The following is a 20,903-nucleotide window of genomic DNA, read 5'->3' as shown; positions in this document are numbered from 1 at the left end:
TGCTTGTCCAGGAGCCGCCAGTGACTCTGGGGACCCCACCCTGCCCTGGGAGGCTCTGAGACGGACAAGATGGACCGGACGCTTGCCTGTGTGTGCAGCCCTAACGTCCACGCCGTGCCCGCTCGGGCAAGTTCTCGGGGCGAGTGAGCGCTCGAGGCAGGGCCCCCCACCCCCCGGCAACCAGGGAGCAGAGGCTTCGTCCTAGATTTTAATTCATCCTGACTTAAAAGTAAATTCCATTTGGGGAAAACATCTGAGGAGATTTGAAACAACCCGGGAACATACGCGCTTTCCTGTTAGGTGTAAGTTTTGCACACCCCAGCTACGCGTGAGTGTTTCCACGCTATGTCAGCGTGGGAAGTGAGGCGTGCTGGGCATGGGAAGCCCAGCCCGGATTTGGAAAAGGGTGTAAATTAACACCTCGGGAATTTTTCACATACGTTGCATGTTGAAATGGTAATATTTTCAAGATAACGAGTTATGTGAAACGTATTACTAACACCGTTCTGTTTTAGTTCTTTTAATGTGGCTTCGAATTTAAAACCATGGGTCCGGTTGGTCTTATAAATTTCTATCGGCCAGCACTGTTCTGGACCCGGGGCCACATCCAGATCCCAGATTTGTGTATTCATTTTTTTGGTCTGGCCCTTGAGATAACGATGTTTTCTCACATTCTTAACCATCATTTTTTTTAAATGTTTATTTATCTTTGAGAGGGAGAGAGACAGAGTGTGAGCAGGGGAGGGGCAGAGAGAGAGGGAGACACAGAATCTGAAGCAGGCTCTGGCCTCCGAGCCGGCAGCCCAGAGCCCGACGCGGGGCTCGAACTCACGGACCGCGAGATCACGACCTGAGCTGAAGTCGGATGCTTAACCGACTGAGCCCCCCAGGTGCCCCTCCAACATTTTTAAGTGGGTGAAAGGAATGGTACTCTGCAACACGTGGGAATCATATAATTTTAAAATGTGTGTCGCACAAAAGTTTTATTGGCACTCAGCTGTGCCCACTTGTCTCCAGCTGCCGTTGTGTCACACGGTGAGCTAAGGGCTCTGTCCGCCGCGAGGCTGAGAACATTGGCTTCTGGCCCTTCACAGAAGGTAGTTTGCTGACCTGGGTGCTAGGCACTCAACCTCCCGGAACCCAAGACATCCAGACTCAGACACCCCAAAATTCAACACCTCAGGTTTATGGAATTGTATAATTCTGTATAATTCCTTGGCCTCGGCGCCCCCACTTGGAGCCTGGGTTCAAATCCCGACTCCCCGCTTGGCCACGTGATTTTATGCGGCAATCACAGCTGGCCTCTCCATGCGTCCGTGTCCCCGTCTGGAAAGCTCCTCACTGCCCTCAGGTTCGCTGTCAGCGTGCAACAGGTTAACATGTACGTGCCTCTGAGCAGCCACAGGGAGCAGCCTGACATAAGGGTAGTTGAGTGAACACGAGTCAGTATCTTAGGAATGTTGGCGTCCATCAGGAACCTGGCAAAGAGGTCTGGGGCCCCTGCAGCTGTCCTCTGCCCTTGACTCCCTGGCACTCACTCGTTTTCCAGGACCCACCCCTGGGGAGAATGCAGGGGATGAGTAATGATGAAGGGCTCACAGGGCAGGGCAGCTCCAGGTACCCTGGGGTGGGACCTCGGTGATGCCGGTGGGACGGGGACCACAGCTGGAGGACCTGGGGCTGCAGGGGCCCCTTCAGGTTCTGGGCTGAGGGCTCGGGCCCTGGGGTGTCGGTGGGCCGGGCATGGGGGCTGCAGGTGCGGCAGGGGCCCCGGGCCCTTTCCCCACAGCCACCTCTTGGGCCACCCCATCCCCTCAGTGCCTGAGCTCTCTGAGTGGGACCCCGGGGCGTCAGGGCAGGACCCCGGGTCGGGCCCCTCTGTGGGGTCGGTGGGCGCCTTCTGGGTGGGTTTCCCCTTGCTCTCGGCAAACAATCACTTCAGTCTTGTTGCCTGTGTTGGTCCTGGCCGGCGGGATGCAGACAGAACGTACTGTGACCAAACAGTAACAGTAACAACAGCATCTCAAAGCAGGGAGTGGGGGGGACCTGTTAACTCAGGTCAGGAGCCTCCCTTGCTCAAAATCTGCCATGGCTCCCCACTGCCCCCTCAGCCAAGATGTCCTCCAGGACCCCACCCCCTGCCGGTGTGAACTCTCCACCAGGCATGCCCTCTCTGTGCCCCCACGTGTTCAGCCCCAGGCCTGTCCTCAGGGCCTTTGCCCTGGCTGTGCTCTCTGCTGATGCTCTGGTCACCTGGCTCGTTCACTGCCCTCCCCTACTTGAGGGTCAGCTCCTCAGGAGCCTCCTCCCTGCGGCCCCCATTTAACTCCCAACCTGCCCCAGCCCCAGCCTCCTGCCCGATACCACCAGCACACCCAGACGAGCAGCGGTGATGCCCACAGCACCCTGGGAGATCCAGCCCGTCTGCTAATTTCCTGGCTGTGCCCAGAAGCATGGGTGTGGTGTTTGGTCCTTCTCTTATCTCCTTGGGTTTAGACCTAGAACTTTCCTTGGCCATTTCTTCTTTCTTTTTCTTCCTTCCTTCTTTCCTTCCTTCCTTCCTTTTCTTTCTTTTTATTTTCATGACCGTGGCTTTCCAGGGATGCTGGTGGCTGTCCAGCGGCTAGCCATACAGTGTGGACGCTGGGTGAAATTGCACTGGCTTTGGTGAGTTTCTAGAACAGGGCAGTAAACTCTAGACTGTACGCGACCTTTTCAATGTAAATTACACTAATAAAAACAAGTTACTACATTTCACATGCTCAGGAGCCCAGTGGGCTGGGGACCTCTGCTGGACACGTGAGAAACTCACAGAGCCTCCCCACAGCCAGGCTGGATTTACTCTCCAGGTCAAAGGGACATCTTTCTGCCTCTCCGCTGGGAAAATTTTTTTTCCCTCCTTTGCAAGTAACAGGTGATTTGAGGGTGAACCCAATAATCTCAAGAGTGTGCATTTCTTGAGCCGTTAGCCAGGCCCTGTGCAGGGCACCCGACGAAACAGGAAGCGAAGGATTTCAGTCTCCTGGGCACGGAGGGGTAGAACGCCACCCGTCCGTCCCATCTCCTGGGTGTGGTGCACACCTGCCTGCCAGGTGTCTGGGCGGCGCGAGGTGACCGCCCCGAGACACCGGGTTCCCAGAAGGAAGAAATAGTATTGCTGTTAGGGGTACAGCTGTCAGGGGCTGGAACGGGGCTCAGCCTGAGCGCGTCCTGGGGGACAGGAGCGGGGAGGGGCGGTGCAGGATCAGGGGGAAATCCGAGCGGTCGCCGCCTCCTCGGGGAGCTGGGCTTGGTACCAAAATATGGAACGCTTCACGAATTTGCGTGTCATCCTTGCGCAGGGGCCATGCTAATCTTCTCTGTATCGTTCCAATTTTAGTATATGTGCTGCCGAAGCGAGCACGACTAACGGGGCCCCAGCAGGGCTATTTAAAGACCAAAATCAAAATCATTTTACAGTTAGGCTAAACTGAGATAGCCGCATTGAACGAGTTTTCTAGAGCGCCATGCAAATGAATATCTCCTACCATCATGCCTTGCCTTGAGTGTCTGTTATCACGCTAAAACCCTCAGATGTTGACGAATTTAATAGTCCAAATTCCGCCTCGCAGCCGCTGAGGCTTGTGGGGGATAATATGCAAAACACCTGGCCAGACACCACCCCGCCCTGGCGCTCCGGGCCCGGCGACCAGGAGGAGGGAGGGCGGGGCTGCAGTGGGCGGGCCGCCGGCATCCCAGCGTCCTCCGCGAGCGCAGGGAAGCCGCTCTTGCCGGCGCGGCGACTCGCTGGCGTCAGCAGGCCGCGGAGGCGGAAGATGGCGGCGGCGGCGGCGGCCGGGCGTCGGTGAGCAGCGCGGCCGCGGTGAGGGACGGCCGATGGCGGCCGGGAGACGCCCTCGGGGACCCGCGGGCCGTTAGGGCGCGACGCTGGGCGGCATGTCGGAGCACGCGGCGCCGGGGCCCCGGGGCCCGGGCCCAACGGCGGCGGCGGCCCGGTCCCCCGCGCGCGGGCCTCGCACCCCCAACCTCAACCCCAACCCTCTCATCAACGTGCGCGACCGGCTTTTCCACGCGCTCTTCTTCAAGATGGCTGTCACCTACTCGCGGCTCTTCCCGCCCGCCTTCCGACGACTCTTCGAGTTCTTCGTGCTGCTCAAGGTGACCGAGGTCCCGACCCCTGACCCCTTGACCCTAGCGGCCGGACCCTCACCCAGGTCTGCGACCTCTGACCGCGACCCCAGCGGGGCGGCGAACCCCCTGCCTCCGGGCCTCTTAATCTTGCGATCCCAGCCCCCATGCCCGTGCGACTTCTACCCGGGAGGCCCGAGTCTCACTCGCCCCGTTAGCGGCCCCTGATCCCGACTCCGGAAACTCACTGCCAGCTCTGTCCAGACTGCCCCCCACCCCTGGCCCTTCCCTTTCCCAGGACCCTCACCTCGGGAGGCAGGAGCCCGGGAGCCCAGCCCTGTGACCCTGACCGTGCTGCCTGGCCTCCTCCGCTCTGGAGGAGGCTTCCAGACCTGTCCTGGCCCTGACCAAACCCCCAGTCTTGGGCTTCCCCAAACCGGGAGGTTCTGGGCCTCCCTCTCCCAGGACAGGACACAGCCCATGCCCATCTTCCTGCACTGGAAGCCACACCCCATTTCCATCTCCCTCTGAGCCTCTCCGGGGAATGTGACCTAGCCAGGACATAGCCCAGGACATGTCGCCGGGGTTAGTGGCAAAGTTATGACTTAGCAAGGGGCCATGCGCGAACCCCCTTCCCCTCCTCCCTCGGGTGGCACAGAGGTTTTCAGCCATGGGCACAGCTCAGTGGGGACTGGCACTGGCCTAGGTCCTTCTACGACAGGATCTCCGATGGCAGCTGGCAGCCCTTCAGAGAAGGTTCCGGGTTCCTGCGCAGCGTGGTGGTCCCGGTTGGGCAGATGGCCATTTCGTTTCCCATCAGCATGCTGCCCACTGGGGGCGGGGTGTGTAGCATCCCCAAGTGAGCTCTGGGCTCCTTGTCTGCAGAGAGGGGGCTGGTGCTAGCATTCGAGGCTCTTGGGGTGCAGACCAGACCAGGTGGGTCAGGAGATGACAGCACTTTGGGCTTTGGTGGGAGGAGTGCAGTCATAGCTGCCCAACAGACCCGGGTGCTGGTTCTGGCCTGCCAGTGTCTCCGGGGAGTCCCCCCCCCCCCCGAGTCCCCCTGTCCCTTGTCTTTGGGAGTGCCTGATGGCGCGAGGAGGCGGTCTTCCTCCTCCTCTCTCCCCAGAGCCCCCCCAGAACATCACGGGTCCCCTGTGGAGGATTCCTGAATTGGGGTTCCTTTATTGGGCTCCTGAGTGTGTGTGGGTGTGATTTCCCTGCGGGGAGGAAGTGCTGCTTGCCCCAGGTGGTCAGTCGGAGCTCAGCCTTCCCGGAGCAGGTCCTGGTCGCGTCAGTTCTGTCCCGCCACTTCCTGACACGGGAGCAGGACAGCCCGGCATACAGGTGTCCCTGGAGTAGGTGGTCAGGTGTCCCGGGGGGTTCTGACTCCTGAGTTCTCCTCTCTGGGTCGTGCTGCTGGGCCCGAGAGATCTCTGGGCCAAAGCCTGGAGGCCCCACGGACCTCTCGAATCTGCCCGACCCCTGGTTCCTTTTGTTTCCCTCATCTGCTCAGTGAGGGCTGGGACTGGCTGGTTTGTGCGGCTGCTGCAAGTTCCAGAAAGCTCCGTGCCTTTACTTCCTGCCTGCCCAGCTTCCGGCACTCTGGCTGCAGATACGGAGGTCCCTTAGTGACTTCCTCAGAGCTGCGTCTTTTTGTGGCTCACAGCCAGGAGCCAGCCCAGACCACCTGATTCCCCACCGGGCCAGCCTTTGGGGGATGAGAGGCAGTGGCCGGGCCCGCGTTCCGGCAGCCTTGGCTCCCACCTCTGCCGGTTTTCCTGGCATCGAGGCCCAGACTGGGACCTCAGAGTCCTGGAGCGGTGGGCACTAGGTGCCCCAGCCTGTCTCTGAACCTGGGGCAGCCTGACCGTGCAGCCACCGAGCGATGCTGGCAGGGTAGGCAGGGCTCTGGCATTCGGTGTTTCTGCCGGTCTTTCCCTCTGAAAAACGGAGGTGACCTCCTGGGGTCGTTGTGACGTGCGATAATGTGGAGTGCCGCCAGGGTCCTTGCTGTGAATGGGAGTCCCTGAACACGCCTCTGTGCCGCCTCCTGCCTGGTTCGGGGACCCAGCAAACGAAGAGGGCGGAGCAGGAGGGAGGGGGAGAGACCAGGACATGGGGGTGCAGCGGTGGCCCAGCAGGGTCTGTGTGACGTTAGGCAGACTCAGGCCTGCTGCCCCCGGCAGAGGCCCCGGCTCCGCTCGTAGCTTCCACGCCTGTCTGCGGTGACCTGGACACGGGGGCTCTGCATCCGTGTCAACGCCGCCCGCGTCACCGTCTCCCAGGGGCACTGCAGGCCAAGGAGGCCACGGTCCGCGTTGGGCCCAACAGGGGTGGCGCGGATAACACGTCTGAGGGGTCTGGGCTGGCTCCCAGCTTCATGCGTACCTGGGCCCAGGTCGCAGCAGCACGCTTGGACGCTGGGCTCCTCCCATCCCCTGGCTCTGCGCGCCCTCAGGTCACGGCCCCCGTGGCCCGGCGGGGATGGGAGTGTGTGGCCCCTCTGCCCATCCGCAGGGCTGGCTCCGGCGGGGAGGTCAGGCGGTCCGTGGCTGGCACTGGCAGCATGTGCGGGGCTCGTGGAGAGCGTGGGAGGGACGAGGTCCTGGTGGCCCTGCCCGTGGCCCTGTAGCCACGGGTAGCGGGCGTGTAAAGTGCGCACCGGCTCCTCCGAGGAAACACCTTGTCTTTGCCGAGCAGCCCCTGGGCTCGCCGGCTCCTGGACGGCCTCTTTTTCCAGAACAGCGCTGGGCGTCCCATCGGGCCAGCTGGACCCTTTCCCTGGGGGCTGGGGCAGTGGGTGATACATGGGAGTGAAGCCCCAGACGCAGCGCCCAGTCTGGGGGTGACCCGTGGCCAAAGGCCCCTGAGAAACTCGGCCGTCAGACAGTGAGATGGGCTCTCAGGGAGGGGGGCGGCCCTCTTGACGCTCCTCCAAGCTGGGTAAAAGGTGCTGCTGGTGAGGTGCCGTGGGGCAGAGGTCCCCCTCTCACCCTGGCGGCAAGGGGCAGGTCGTTTTCTGTGGTGGAGGCCGTTCTGGGTGCTGTGGGGGTGGAGCAGCCCCCTTTTCCCCACCCGGCCATGCCAGGAGTGCCCACCTTAGCCAGTCCCAGACGCTGCCCAGTGTTCTCCGCGGGCAAGATCGCCCTGGGAGAGGCTGCACCGTCCCCACGAGCTGGCCCTGCCAGCCCAGGAGCGGTGCGGAGGGCGCGGCCGGTGAGGTCAGGGGTTGCCCTGAGGACAAGGCAGAGCGCGGGGCTGCCCTGTGGGCCTCCAGGCGGGGGCGGTCACCGGTGTCACCATGTGCTCTGCGGGGTCCTCTGTCAGGTGGGCCCAGGCCCAGTGTGCCCTGTCCCCCGGGGGAGGGTCCTGCAGTGTCTGAGGAGGGCATCCCTGCTTCCCTGGGCCGTCACGGGACTTGCCCACGTCCCTGGGACTTCTTCCTCCCCCGGAGCCAGCTCAGCACAGCCCCTGCCCGGGAGGGGCCCCCGAGTGCCGGGGGCTCCCGCACTGACCGCCCTCCCTCCCACAGGCCCTGTTTGTGCTCTTTGTCCTGGCCTACATCCACATCGTCTTCTCCCGCTCGCCCATCAACTGCCTGGAGCACGTGCGGGACAAGTGGCCTCGGGAGGGCATCTTTGCGCGTGGAGGTCCAGCACAACTCGAGCCGCGCACCCGTCTTCCTGCAGTTTTTGTGATGGTGGCCGCCGCGGCAGCTTCCCTGGCCTGGCCGTGGAGCCGGGCAGCTTGGAGCTGGAGGAGGAGGAGGAGGAGCTGGCCGTGGAGATGTTTGGGAACACCTCCGTCAAGGTGAGCTGGCCGGGAGGGGCCTGCACGGGAACCAGTGATTCGTCTGGTGGCAGGCCCAGCGCTTGACCTGGTGCGCTCCTGTAGGTGCGGCCCTTCGGGGCAGGGACTGTGCTGGGAGGTTCGGGGCCCTGGGCCGTTTCCCAGCCCTTACTTGGAAAGGATTGGTCTGATTCTGGGGGCACCAAGGGCAGACAGACACAGCTGACAAGGAGCCCCCTGGAAACGCTGGGCCCAGTGCTCAAAAGGCCGGTCCCGGCTGTCCTAGGTGGAGTGGCCGTCTGTGGGGTGGTGAGCGCCGTCACTGGAGACGTGCAGGGGCCCCCAGCACCTGCGGGGGTGGGGTGGATGTGTGGGGCCCACAGCCTGGAAGGAAGGACACGCTCAAGCAAGTTCGAGGCCAGAGTCCCACAGTTGAGGGGCTGGCGCCCGTGGGGCGTGGGTGCCTACCTTGCCAGGCGGCCCCATCCCGCTGATCCTGCCCCTGTCCCCGGCTTCAGAGTGCAGGACCCTCACCCGAGGTGGCCGCTCGGGGGGGGGGGGGGGGGCTCGGTGTTGGGGGTCTTTGGTGGGTTACAGGGCAGAGGCTGGCGGTCACGGCAGCCGGGGTGGAGTCTCCGTCTTTCAGTCAGCAGGGGAAAGGGGCCTCTGGGCCGGGCCGCTGACCCCTGTCCTTGGCGCTCCACAGTTCGAGTTGGACATTGAGCCCAAAGTGTTGAAGCCACCGGGTGGTGCCGAGGCCCTGAATGACAGCCAGGAGTCCCCCTTCCCAGAGACGCCCTCTAAAGGTACATGCCCCGGGGCGCCCGGCCGGCTCAGTCCCGAGAGCGCATCTCTCTCCATCTCAGGGTTGTGAGTTCCGGCCCCACGTTGGGTGTAGAGATGACTTAAGAAATAAAACCTAAAAAAAGTACAAAAAAGTACACCCCGCGTGGGCTGCCGAGGTGTGCTTGGCGCCTCAGGACAGCAGGTCACCGTCTAGGGCTGCACCCCTGCGCAGAGGGGCTGGGGGTCTGAGCAGCCAGATGGGTACTGGAGAATGGCCACTCTGTGCCTCAGTTTCTCCCTCTGTCGGCAGCGTGTGGGACTCCTTCTCTGGCGGCCCCGAAGGCCCCATGGGGGGTGTGGTGCAAAGCAGCTCTACCGGCGACCTCCTCCCTGGAGGCTGGCCTGCCCCTTCCCCCTTGCCCCACCCCCCCAGCCCTCCAGGGGCGCCCCCCCGGAGGCTCACTGAGCTTGCCCCGGCAGCATGGCCACAGGATGAATATGTCGTGGAGTACTCGCTGGAGTACGGCTTCCTCCGGCTGTCCCAGGCCACACGACAGCGACTCAGCATCCCTGTCATGGTGGTCACTCTGGGTGAGTGTCCCCCAGGGTGAGGCAGAGGGGATTTGGGGCAGCCCGAAGCCCTTGGGACCCGGGTCGGGGGGGCTGTCTCCACCCTCTGGCAACAAGAAGTCTCCTTCCTCCACGGCATCCTGGGGCGGGAGGGTCACGGTGCTGCCTGGGGCGGGGCCCTGGCCAGACGCGCGCCCCGCCCTGTGCCCGCCCGCAGACCCCTCGCGAGACCAGTGCTTCGGGGACCGCTTCAGCCGCCTGCTGTTGGCCGAGTTCCTGGGCTACGACGACATCCTCATGTCCAGCGTCAAAGGCCTGGCCGAGAACGAGGAGAACAAGGGTGCGGCGGGCGGCAGCAGGTGGGGGCCGGGTGCGGGGCGGTGGGCGGGTGCGCGCTCACGGCTCCCCGCCCCCCCCCTCCACGCAGGCTTCCTGCGGAACGTGGTGTCCGGTGAGCACTACCGTTTCGTGAGCATGTGGATGGCTCGCACGTCCTACCTGGCCGCCTTCGTCATCATGGTCATCTTCGTGAGTGCCTCGGGGGCGGCGGGCGGGGTGGGGGCGGGGCGGGCGTGCGGGCCGCCCCCCCCCCCTGAGGCATCGCGCGGCCCTCGCTTGCAGACCCTCAGCGTCTCCATGCTGCTCCGATACTCCCACCACCAGATTTTTGTCTTCATTGGTGAGTCTCCCTGCTGGGCCAGCCGGGCGGGAGGGGTGGGCTCAGCCCCGTGGCCCCCTGCCCACCCTCCCCGCCCCCGGGCACCTCACCCGGTCTGCCCGCCCGCCGCTCTCTGCCCGCAGTGGACCTGCTGCAGATGCTGGAGATGAATATGGCCATCGCCTTCCCCGCCGCTCCCCTGCTGACCGTCATCCTGGCCCTCGTAGGTGAGGACTCCGCCCTCCCGGCCCCGCCCCCGCCCCGCCCCCCACTCCCGGGGTGCCCCGCCCCCGGCGCCCCGCCCCCAGCCCAGCCGCCGGGCCTTCCCGCAGGGATGGAAGCCATCATGTCCGAGTTCTTCAACGACACCACCACGGCCTTCTACATCATCCTCATCGTCTGGCTGGCCGACCAGTACGACGCCATCTGCTGCCACACCAACACCAGCAAGAGACACTGGCTGCGGTGAGCACGGCGGGTCGGTGGGGGTCCGGGGTGGGCTCGGCGGGCGGCGCCTCACTCTCCTCCCTCCAGGTTCTTCTACCTGTACCACTTCGCCTTCTACGCCTACCACTACCGCTTCAACGGCCAGTACAGCAGCCTGGCCCTGGTCACGTCCTGGCTCTTCATCCAGGTGAGGACTCGCGTCCGAGGCGCCGGCCTCTGCGGGGCCCTGGCTCCCGCGGGGGGGCCCGCCTGACTCCGAGCCCGCCCTCCGCCCTCCAGCATTCCATGATCTACTTCTTCCACCACTACGAGCTGCCCGCCATCCTGCAGCAGATTCGCATCCAGGAAATGCTGCTGCAGACCCCGCCCCTGGGCCCCGGCGCCCCCACGGCCCTTCCGGACGACCTCAACAACAACGGAGGTGCCCCGGCCACCGCGCCTGACCCCGCCGGCCCGGCCCCTGCCCTGGGCCCTGGCTCGCCGGGTGCCAGTGGGGGTCCCGGGCCCGTGCCTGAGGCGCCCAGCTCCCTGGTGGCCGCGGCGGCCTCGGTGGCGGCGGCGGCCAGCGGTGACCTGGGCTGGATGGCAGAGACGGCCGCCATGATCACAGACGCCTCCTTCTTGTCTGGCCTGAGTGCCTCCCTCCTGGAGCGACGGCCCGCTGGCCCACTGAGCCCTGGTGGAGGGCCCCCCCGAGTCCCCCAGGACAGCGCCCCCTCCAGCAACTCCCTGGCGCGTGACGCGGCGCCCCCGGCCGTCGGGGTGAGTGGGCCCAGCCCTGCACCCACAGCCCCAGTGGACCCGCCCCCGGAGGTCGGCTCCTGAGCCTTGGGCAGCTGACCACACCCCCCCCCCCTTCCCGTCCCTGGCCATGCAGGCCCACTGGGCATGACCTGGCCGGAGCCCTCGGGTGTCGGGGAGGATGTCCCGGTGGTTCTTGGGACTGCCCAGCCTGCCTCGGGGTGGTGTCAGGGTCTATTGGGTTCGCCCAGAGGTGGCCGTCTCTTCCCCAGGGTGGGGCCTGCCGGAGGCCTGTCCCTGCTACGTTAGTGGTGGGCCCCCTCAGCCGGCAGATGGAGGCAGGCCGATGAGAGTGGGGTGGGGGCTCCGTGGAAGGTTCTGGAAGGGGCTGGTGAAACGTGTGGAGTGAGCTGTCCCTCAGTAGCAGAGCTGGGCAAGTCTCCGATCAGGTGAATGCCGGCGGGGGCCACCCTCGCTGTCCCGGCCCGCTTGGCTGGTGCTGCATCATGCTCAGTGCCTTCTCCACGGCACCTGACCCCGGGTGTGCGTACCAGGGCTGGGGTCCCAGGAGGGCAGAGTTGGCACCTTGGGGTTGGGGACGCAGACACGGGCGCCCACCTGGAAGGCAGCGGCCGGGCACAGGCGTCCAGCCCTGCTTGGGTGGGAGTGGGACAGGGCTGGAGGCCAAACTGAGTCCCTCGGTGAGGAATGCACAAAGGCGCTCGTTCCATCCTATTTAATTGCAGTGTACAAAATCGTGTTTGTATATAGAATAAACTGTTGACGGCGGCCTGGCGGCGTCTGTGTGTGCGGTCAGGGAGGGGCCTCCGTGCTTCCTCCCGTCGCGCTAGGACGGCTTGTGTGCAGGCTCCGGAGTGGGGGCCGCCCCGTCCAGGCCGGCAGGGGTGGGGGGGGCGTTCCCCGGGATGGGTCACCCGTGGCTTCAGGTGCTTCGGCTGCCTCGGGGCAGGCTTCGGGCAGGTGCAGAGGCCGGTCCCCGGGGCCATCCCCGAGCTGGGCCAGGAGCTCTCGGCGCCGCGCCAGGGCCTGGTGGAGCCGCTTCTGCGCGCTCCTGATGCGCTGCTCCAGCTGCTCCAGCTCGCCGGGGCCTGGGGCGCCCGAGGACCGGCGGCCGTCGGAGCAGAGCCAGACGGGGCCCTCCGGGGGCCCGGCCTCCGAGTCCGGCGCTGCGGCGGCCACACCGGGCTCCAGCAGGAAGCGCACACGACGCTCCCCCGCCGCGGCCCGGCGCACGTGCGTCCAGCCCCCCTTACCTGCAGAGGCCGTGGGCGTGTCCCGCTGCTGCTCGGGAGCCCTGGGGACATGGGGGGGGGGGGGGGCTGCGCCAGTGTCCTGGCGCTCTGCCCCTGGGGTCAGGGTCCCCGTCGGTGTGGGGCTTCCTTGTCCTTCCGGGGAGGGCCGAGGCGAGAAGCGGTCAGCTTGAGGGTGGGGGTCAGAGCTGGCCGGGGGGGGGGGGGGGGGGGGGGCTTCGGGGCCCCTTACCTTGCCTCTGGCTCCTCGTGACCTTTCGGAGGCTCTGTGTTGAGCGCGCGGTGGATTCTCTGCAAGTCCGGACACGCGCTTTGTCGGGGTCACGGGAGGCCGCCGTCGCCCCGCCCGCGCAGCCCGCGCGTCCGCGCAACCCGCCCCTCACCTGGCTGGTGTGCAGCCAGTACTGCAGCCTGTTGCCTCTTCGCATGCGCGGGAGCACCAGGTGGTAGAAGACGTGCTCCCCCAGAGAGCTGAGCAGGGCGCTGCCGAGGCCCAGGCAGAACAGCACGAAGAGTCCCGAGAAGTGGTAGATGCCCACCTGCAGCGTCTGGGGTGGTGGGCGGGGGGACGACACAGGCACAAACCCTCGCGGGCGAGGCCGGAAGGGGAGCCCTGGCCGAGGCTTCCACGTTCGTGGAGAGGACACCGGAGCTGGGCTTTGGTAGGACACGTAGGAGCGCACACACCTTGGCAACCACCGGGGCGGGGGCCGTGCAGGCTCAGGGTGCGCCCCCGCCTGCCCCCACCCCGTGTCCCCGGGCCCTGCCGCACCTCGGTAACGGCGAAGACGCGCTTCCCACAAGGCACCATCTTGTACCACTTATCGTGCAGCAAGTCGATGAAGCCGGAGGACTTGTAGCGGCTGATGAACTCGGACAGGTTGGAAGTGAGCGGCGAGTTCTGAGGGAGTCCGATGCCGTAGCCTAGGGGAGGCCGGGGGTGGGGTTCGGGCCAGGCTGGACGCAGCCCCAGAGGAGCCGTCCCTGGGGCCACCGTTCCCCGCGGCCCCTCACCCTCCATGGCGAAAGGCTTGCCCACGGTCAGTAGTTTGCAGTCGGCGTCGATGGAGACCTCGTAGTCCAGGAGCGACTTGTCCATGATGAAGGCGTTGAGCTTGGGGGGGTCGCTCCTGCGGGGTGGGGGCAGTGGGGTGAGAGGCCCCGCCCCCGCGGGCTCCGCCCACCCCGGTCCTGCTCCGTTCCCCCCCCCCCGCAGGCCCCGCCCACCCCGGGGTCACGGCTCGCGCCCGCCCCACCCCGATGGTTCGTCCCCGTAGTCGCCGGCCCCGCCCCCGGTGCTCCGCCTCGCCCCTCGGGCCCCGCCCACCCCGGAGTCCCGCTCCGGGCCCCCCCCCCCCACCACCGTCCTGCCCCGTCGCCCCCGCCTCGCGCCCGCCCCCCTCACGGTCCCCGGTGCTCCGCCTCGCCCCGTCAGGTCCCGCCCCCTTGGCTCGACCCAACCCCCGCATGCCCCGCCCCTGCAGGGTCGGGCCCGCCCCCCCGCGGCCTCACGTGAGCATGGAGACGCCGTGGGGCGTGGTGGGCGCGCTGTGGCGCCGCATGTGCGCGTACATATCGGGGAAGCTCTTTTTGATGTAGGCCTCGGCGCTGCTCTCCCACACGGTGCCCACGCGGAAGCCCTGGGACGGGTGGTGCAGCTGCGGGGGCAGCTCGTCAGCCCGGGCCGCTGTCGCCCCGGCCTCCGGCTGCCCCGCGTCCCCAGGGCTCTCGCCCAGCTCCTCCCGCCGCCGCCAGCCGCCGCCGCCCCGACTGGGGCCCCTCTGGGCGCCGAGAGGGGGTCAGCGGCACCCCTGCCCCACCCACTCGGTGCCAGGAGCTCCCCAGTCGTGATGTTCCGCGACATGGCCCTCTCTCTGTCCCTGGGGGGCAGGATCGCCAGGGTGAGGGCCGCTCTCCTCAGTGCCCACTGTCCATCTCCACGCAGACCTGGCCCCGAGCCCGAGCCCCAACCCCAGACCTCCTCCTCCTCTTCTCACCACCTCCTCCGTGGCTGCCCTGGGGGGGGGGGGGGGCCCGCGGGAATCCCTTGGGATCAGGCCCCCCACACCTGTCCTCCCGGCCCTTCCCGCCCCAGTCGGCCCTGTACTGCCTCTTCTCGCCCTGTTTCTCTGGTCTCCACGCCACGTGGGTCTGCAAATCCCGTGGCTCCACTTTCAGAACCACCCGGGACCCCGCAGCCCCGCTGGCCGCTCCTCCCTGTCCTGGCTCCCCAGCGCCGCCCACAGTCTGCAAACTCCTAAGGGATGAGCGAGTGGTGACACTGACCCACGCGTCCTGATGTGGCCACAGCCCTCCGGAAAAGCCGGACCCTTGTCCTGTGGAGCGTCTAGAGCAGTCCTGTCTGGAACCTTCCGACGAGGAGACCCTGTACCTGTGCTGTTCTCGGTGGCTGTTGGGCGCTTACAGTTAATTAGATGTTGAACGTGGCCGCGTGTGAGCGGCTAGCACATCACACAGCGCTGGGCCTAGGCTGTCGTACCAATTTACAAAGATACGGGGCTTAGGGTGCGGCACCCCTCAGGACACAGCCGCATCCGAACAGTGGGAGCTGCCACGGGACAAAAACAATTTCTCCAGCAAACACATTTTTGGACAAGAAATAAGTGGAGAGGAAATGTACCCACAGTGCCTGCGTGTTTAGGACCAGATTCAAACAAGCCATGGGGGGAGAAAAGACAACTGGGAAAAGGGGACCCCGAGGTGTGTGAAAGCTTCCAGAAAACTGGTGAAATGACAGTCCAGTGGCTGGGACTGGCCTGGGTGGCTGGGAGTTGACTTAGGAGCTGGACAATGGGTGCATCCGTGCTGCTCACTGCTCCCTGTTTTTCATTAAAAACAGAGAAATATGTAGACCGGGGCACACCTCTGCTCTGCCCGCAAGCCGCCAGGGCTCCGAGAGAAAGTTCTGTCTCAGAAAGAACTGCTTTAGACACCCTGCAGGACCTGCCCCGGGGCCTTTGCACCTGCTCTGCCTTCTCTCCCATCATTCCTCCCTGATCTCTACATAAAAGTCTCTCGAATGGCACCCCCTCCCAGAGTTATTTCGTCACCCTCGTTTCAGAAAACGCCCCTCCCGGGACTCCCTGTGTTCCCACTCTGCCTCATTTTCCTTCCTGACACTTCATAGCCATCTCACACACCAATCCGGCGTGCTTCTCTTGACCGCGACACCTCTCCCTGGGGCACGGAGACCTTCGCCTGTTTGGTCCCGGCCGGGTCCCCGACGCCTGGCGCACACACCGAGCGCTCGACGCATGTTTTCGGGAGCAGGTGGCCGCCGGCGGCTGGGTCTCGGGGCGGGAACCGGGGGGAGAGGGACACCTCCCGGCCCCACGGCTGCCCACCTTGGGGTCATGGATCCCCGACAGCTCCTCGAAAGTCTTGTCCCCGACCATGACGGCGGCCAGGTTGGCCGTGTAGCTGGACAGCACGAGCAGGCAGAAGATGGCCCACAGGTTCATGAGGAAGCGGCCCGTGGGGCACTTGGGCGTCTTGCTGGAGACCGTGCGTCCGAACAGGATGGCGTAGCAGAGGTTGAGCGCCGAGGAGTAGGAGAACACGGTGGCCCGGTTGCGGCCGCGGGGCGTGAGGCCGTAGGGGCTGCGCCACTCGTACAGCGTGAGGAAGAGCGCGGTGAGGTGCAGGGCCGCGAAGACGCCCAGCCACATGGACCAGTGCAGCGGCCACGTGAAGGCGCCGATGGGCGGAGGCCGTGTCCCGGGCGCGCACCATGATGCCCAGGCTGGTGGAGAAGAAGGGGCTGCTGAAGTCCAGCACCTGGGAGCGCGCCGAGTTGATGCTGAAGCTGGTGACGGCCATGTGCGCCCTGCCGGCCAGCAGGTCGCCCACCAGGCCGGTCCAGCGGCCGTCCCGCGGGGCGCCGTACTTGCCGTCGGCCACGATGTACAGCTCGAAGTCGAAGGGCGCGTCCTCCGCCAGGCGCTCCAGCAGGTCGATGCAGTAGCCGTAGCAACACTTGCGCAGCGCCCGCGGGCGCCGAGCCGTTGGCCAGGGCGGCGAACAGCGCGTCCAGCGCGGCCGAGCCGTTGGTGCCGGGGGCCAGACACAGCCGCCCCGCGGGGCACTGCCCGTCCTCGTCCGGCTCGCGGGCGAACACGAACGGGTGCTCCACCAGCGTCACCACGCGCAGCCGGGGCCGGCCTCCGGCTCCCGGCGCCGGCGGGGGCCGCGCGGCCGCGCCGCCCGGCTCCGACTCCAGCCGCCCGGCCCGCCAGCCGCCCACCGTGGCCCAGGCCGGGGCGCCCCGCGGGTCCTGGCGCAGGCTCCACACTCGGAAGTGCCGCGACACGTGCACCTGGGAGGAGCCCGTCACCCACACGGGCCCCGTGCGGCCCTGGAAGGACGTGTTGGCCAGGAACCTGGCGGGGGGGGGGGGGGGGGGGGGCACCGTCAGGCAGCGGGGCCGGACCCCTTGCCAGCGTGGCACCCGCGCCACGGGGGCGGGGACGGTGCCCCGGCCCGAAAGCGACGACTTCCCGGTTCTCAGGCCCGGCGAGGCCGCCTGGCTGGTTCACTTCCCCTGCCCTGCACGCGGCCCCCAGAGCGCCCCAAGCCCCCGCCTGCCCCTCCCCCTGCCCTGCTTCCACCTTAGGGTCAACACCCGCTTTCTCGGGCGGATACGATGGCCGGTATACGGCACGGACCCAACAATGGTGTCTTTGCAGACTCACAGACGGGACCCGCACACCCCTCACTCACCGTGCCAGCAAGCGGCCCGAGGACAGGGACCCGGGCGGGCGTGGGTCGTGGCAGTCGACCGTGGCGGGGGGCAGGGCGCGCTCCGGTTCCGCGCGGGCCGCGCTACCCAGGGCGCGAGCCACCAGCTCCACGGCGTCATGAATGGCGGCCTCCAGCGGGGGCCGAGCCACCTCGCCCAGCGCCAGCAGCCCGAGGGGCAGGCCGTCCGTGGGCAGTACCTCAGGGGACAGTGGTGTGCCCAGCAGCCAGCGGGGCCCCGGGGGCGCGGCCTGCAGCACCCGGAGGGCGCGGGCCGCGTCACAGCCAAGGAGTGCAGCCACGGGCACTGGGGCCGAGCCCCCCGTCGGGGCCCCCAGGGGGGCCAGGCGTGCCTGCAGCCCCGCGGCACCCGGCTCCGGCCGACCCAGGTCCAGCACAAGCTTTGGGGCCCCGCCGGCCCGGGCGGTCCAGAGGGCCACCAGCCCAGCAGGGTCCCTCACGCGGCAGAGCACCAGGCCGACGTCCTCCCAGGCATGGGCCCGCAGCACAGACACCAGCACGTCGAGCAGCGTCTCCAGGGGGCTGGCCCAGTCCAGCTGCAGGTGGAACGGATTCTGGAAAGGGGGTGGGCACAGTTAGGGCTGGCGACCTGTGACCCACCGCACCCTCCCCAGCCCCACGGGTAGGTGCTCGATAAATAGACGTCCTCTTTAAGGCCGGGCGGCATGCCTGCCTCCGCCAGCCCACCCCTGCTCTAAACCCTCTCTGTCTCCCCACTACCATCAGCACAAAGCCCAGCCTCCTTGGCCTGACACTCAGGGCCTACTCGCTTGGCTCTGGCCACCCTGGTCGCACCCCACTTTGGGGCTTTTCGCATTTCCCAGCTGGAACACCTCTCCTCTCTCTCTCTCTCTCTCTCTGTCTCTCTCTCTCTCCGGCACCCAACTCCTACACATCCTTCAAAACCCAGGTCCATCACCCATCCCCTATTCAGACTTCCCTGGCGAGCCAGGGGCCGAGGGACTCCTCTATGCCCTGTGGCACCCAGAAAGTTCTCCGGGACTTGCTCTTAGCCTGTGAAGGATGAGAGAGAGGGCAATGCCAGACACCTAAGGCGAGCAGGGTGTTGCCCGGGTGAGGACAGGATGCCCAGGGCTGAGGCTGCTGTTCAGTCCCTGGGGGTCCAAGCGAGTCCTCCCAAAAGACCGACGTAAATAGCAGGGGCTCCGGTCCTGGAGGCGGCAGCAGAGGGCGCCACAGGCCTGGCTTTGAGTTCTGTATCTTTCCCACAAGGTCGGCGCAGGGGGGCCGCCTCGAGGCAGGGACAGCGGGGTTGAGGAGACCCCAGGCTTCCTCTACAGTCGAGGTCTCCCCTCCCCGAGGAGAAGGACGGCCTGGAGGGGCTTCAAGCTGCGTTCGGAAGGCGGGAGGCCCCTACCAGTCCCCATATCTCTAGGTTGGGTCCCTCCCTGCTGTCCTTGTAAGGGGGCCTTTCCCAGAGGCACCACGGGGGTCCCCAGAGCCCTCTCAGTCACCCCTCATCCGTATCCCGCTTTCTGCTTCTTCGGGCCCAGATCCAGGCCCAGAGGCGGAATCAAGGAGAGAATAAACTCCAGAGATGCGGAGGGAGGGGTCTGACTGACAGGGAGGGTGGCCCGTCGCGGGGAGGAGGCTGGGGAGACCAGCAGACCCCGGAACTGCACCCCAGAAACGGGCAGAAAGACCCGCTTCCCCTCCCAGCCCGGGGCCCTGCTCGGTGGGGCTGGGGGGCGCCCTCGGACCGGGGAGGGCTTCTGGGGCCCACAAGGGCAGCAGCCACGGTGGGGAGACCCCATCACCAAGGCCCAGGAAGGGGGTCTGCGCAGGAGTTGCGGCCCCGCCGCGCCCCACCGCCCCCCACCGCCCCCCTCCAGGCGGGCCTCGAGTGGCTTTGGCCATCCTGGGTCCAGAAGCATCGCACCGGGTCGGCCGCCGTTTCTGGGTCCCCGCGCCCTAGGGGGCATCCGGGGTCAGGAGTCCACGTCCCGCGAGCCCCGGGGGCTCCTGTGCCAGCGCCCCCCGGCGCCTCTGGCGTCGGACCCCCGGCCCCCGCCCCCCAGGGCGTCCCGGGGCCTCCCTCGTCCGGCCCCCGGGCGTCCCCGCGTACCGGGTCTCCGAGGGGCGCGCGCGCCTCCCACCGCAGCACGCTGAGCACGGGGGTCTCGGCGGCGGCCGCCAGGAAGTGCAGCTGCCGCAGCTCGGGCCGCGCCCCCGGGAATGCGAGCACGGCCCGCACGCCCGGCGCCGCCAGCGCCTGGCACAGGCCGCGGGCCAGTGAGGCGGGGTCGCGGGCAGGGGGCGCGGCGGCCACCAGCTCCAGGCTCAGGTTGTGCGGCAGCCGCGGCGCCCGGGCGGCCCGGGCCAGGGCGGCGCGGACGCGGGCGCGGGCGGCGGGCGCGCGGGGCAGGAGGGCGCCCAGGCGCACCGAGCCCCCCAGGCGCTCCAGGACGCCGCACGGCTGCGGGTGGCCCCCCGCGGGCCCCGGCCCCGGCCCCAGCGCCAGCGCCAGCGCCAGGCCGAGCCACAGCGTCCGCACAAACTCCATCCCAAAGTTGCCGGCCGCGCCGCGGGGCGGAGCCGCCGGGGCCACCGCGCAGGAGGCGGGGTCTGGGGCCCGGCCCCCGCCGCTCGCTGCCCCGCCCCCCGCGGGGCAGGGGCATCCCTCCCCCGCGCGCCCCCGCCCCCCACGCCGCCGGCCGACCTGCGCCCGCCCTCGCTCCGTCCGGCGCCCCAGGGTCGGCAAGCCTCTAGGGAGGAGCGGGACCCACGACCCAGGGCGGGAAACTGAGGCTCAGATGGCCACGCCGCGCGGGGGTGGGGGTGGGGGTGGGGTGTGGTCCCCAACCACCGCTCTTCCCAGCTCCGTGCCAGGTGAGTTATTTCCCCATTCTACAGACGAGGAAACCGAGGCTTGGCACCGGGAAGGGCATTTGTGTCCAAATCTGTCCCCACACTCATCCCCGTTCCACCGCAGAATCGCTCATGCCCCAGCCTGGGAACGCTGCCCGTTGATGTCAGGGGAGCTGAGGCCCAGGAGGGGTCACACAGCAATACTGCCCACCTCCAGCTCTACCTAGACCAGCCCATTCGAGTGCGCTCTGACGTTGTGTGCACCCTGGGGAAACTGAGGCAGATCACGTCTGATAGGAACCTGCAGGGTAGATCTCCTGCCTTCCAGTTGTGGGCAGGCAGGTAACTTGGAGCAGAAAACTCCTCACCCTTCAAGACCCAGTACCAAACGCCCCTGTTCTGAAAAACATTTCTTGCTGGTCACCCAGAAAGATACAGAACTTCCTCCCCACCCCCAGTGAAGCCCCCCCCCCCCCCGCGTCTACGTGATCATATGCCGTCAGACTTTTGTTGGTTTATCTGCTTTATTTAGTGGCCACCTTCCCTGCTCAGCAGTGGGAGGGCAAGAGTGGGTCTGGCTTGCTAATGTGGTCTCTGATGCTCGCACACAGTGGGCACTCTATAATTGATGCTTGAGCTCAGACGGGACAGTTACCTCACCCTCCACTGCTCCAGAAGCTTCCATAGCTCCCTGCCCTCTACCATCCCCCCAGCCTTCTCCCGTGCTGACCAGGTTCTTCCCGTGACCCTGGCAAGCAGCAGGTGCTCAATAAACACTGGCTGACCCAGGCCCACCAGCGCCCTGCACGGAATCCTCTCAGCCCGTCCTCCCCAAGGTGGGGGGGCGGGGGGGGGGGAAGTGTCCCAACACCCCTCAGGGCACAGAACATTCCCGTGCTAAT

General features: G+C 66.6%; 2 protein-coding genes and 1 non-coding gene across 3 annotated transcripts; 1 reads left to right on the top strand and 2 right to left on the bottom strand.

Moving 5' to 3' along the window:
* Positions 1-3,296: 3,296 nt before the first annotated feature.
* On the bottom strand, positions 3,297-3,403 carry LOC128775843 (U6 spliceosomal RNA). Its single transcript, XR_008420797.1, has one exon. It is a non-coding gene; the product is annotated as a U6 spliceosomal RNA (small nuclear RNA).
* A 373-nt stretch (positions 3,404-3,776) lies between these two features.
* TMEM259 (transmembrane protein 259) lies at positions 3,777-11,911 on the top strand. The gene is given in 13 exon segments (XM_053897241.1): positions 3,777-4,158; positions 7,664-7,768; positions 7,770-7,820; positions 7,822-7,941; positions 8,627-8,726; positions 9,187-9,297; positions 9,494-9,616; positions 9,704-9,804; positions 9,898-9,955; positions 10,078-10,161; positions 10,267-10,399; positions 10,469-10,568; positions 10,661-11,911. Coding segments are annotated over 13 exon segments (1,854 nt in total). The 5' UTR covers positions 3,777-3,936; the 3' UTR covers positions 11,207-11,911.
* GRIN3B (glutamate ionotropic receptor NMDA type subunit 3B) lies at positions 11,844-19,702 on the bottom strand. Its single transcript, XM_053897240.1, is given in 11 exon segments — positions 11,844-12,437; positions 12,626-12,684; positions 12,777-12,941; positions 13,166-13,317; positions 13,408-13,523; positions 13,906-14,051; positions 15,759-16,118; positions 16,120-16,407; positions 16,409-16,793; positions 17,134-17,726; positions 19,259-19,702. Coding segments are annotated over 11 exon segments (3,204 nt in total). The 5' UTR covers positions 19,697-19,702; the 3' UTR covers positions 11,844-11,935.
* Positions 19,703-20,903: the final 1,201 nt, after the last annotated feature.

Source organism: Panthera pardus, unplaced genomic scaffold (assembly GCF_024362965.1).
Source record: "Panthera pardus isolate Hobbes unplaced genomic scaffold, ASM2436296v1 HiC_scaffold_8, whole genome shotgun sequence".
In the NCBI taxonomy this organism is placed as follows: domain Eukaryota; kingdom Metazoa; phylum Chordata; class Mammalia; order Carnivora; family Felidae; genus Panthera; species Panthera pardus.
Note: the sequence above shows the minus strand (reverse complement) of the source record. Positions and strands in the feature narration are given on the sequence as shown.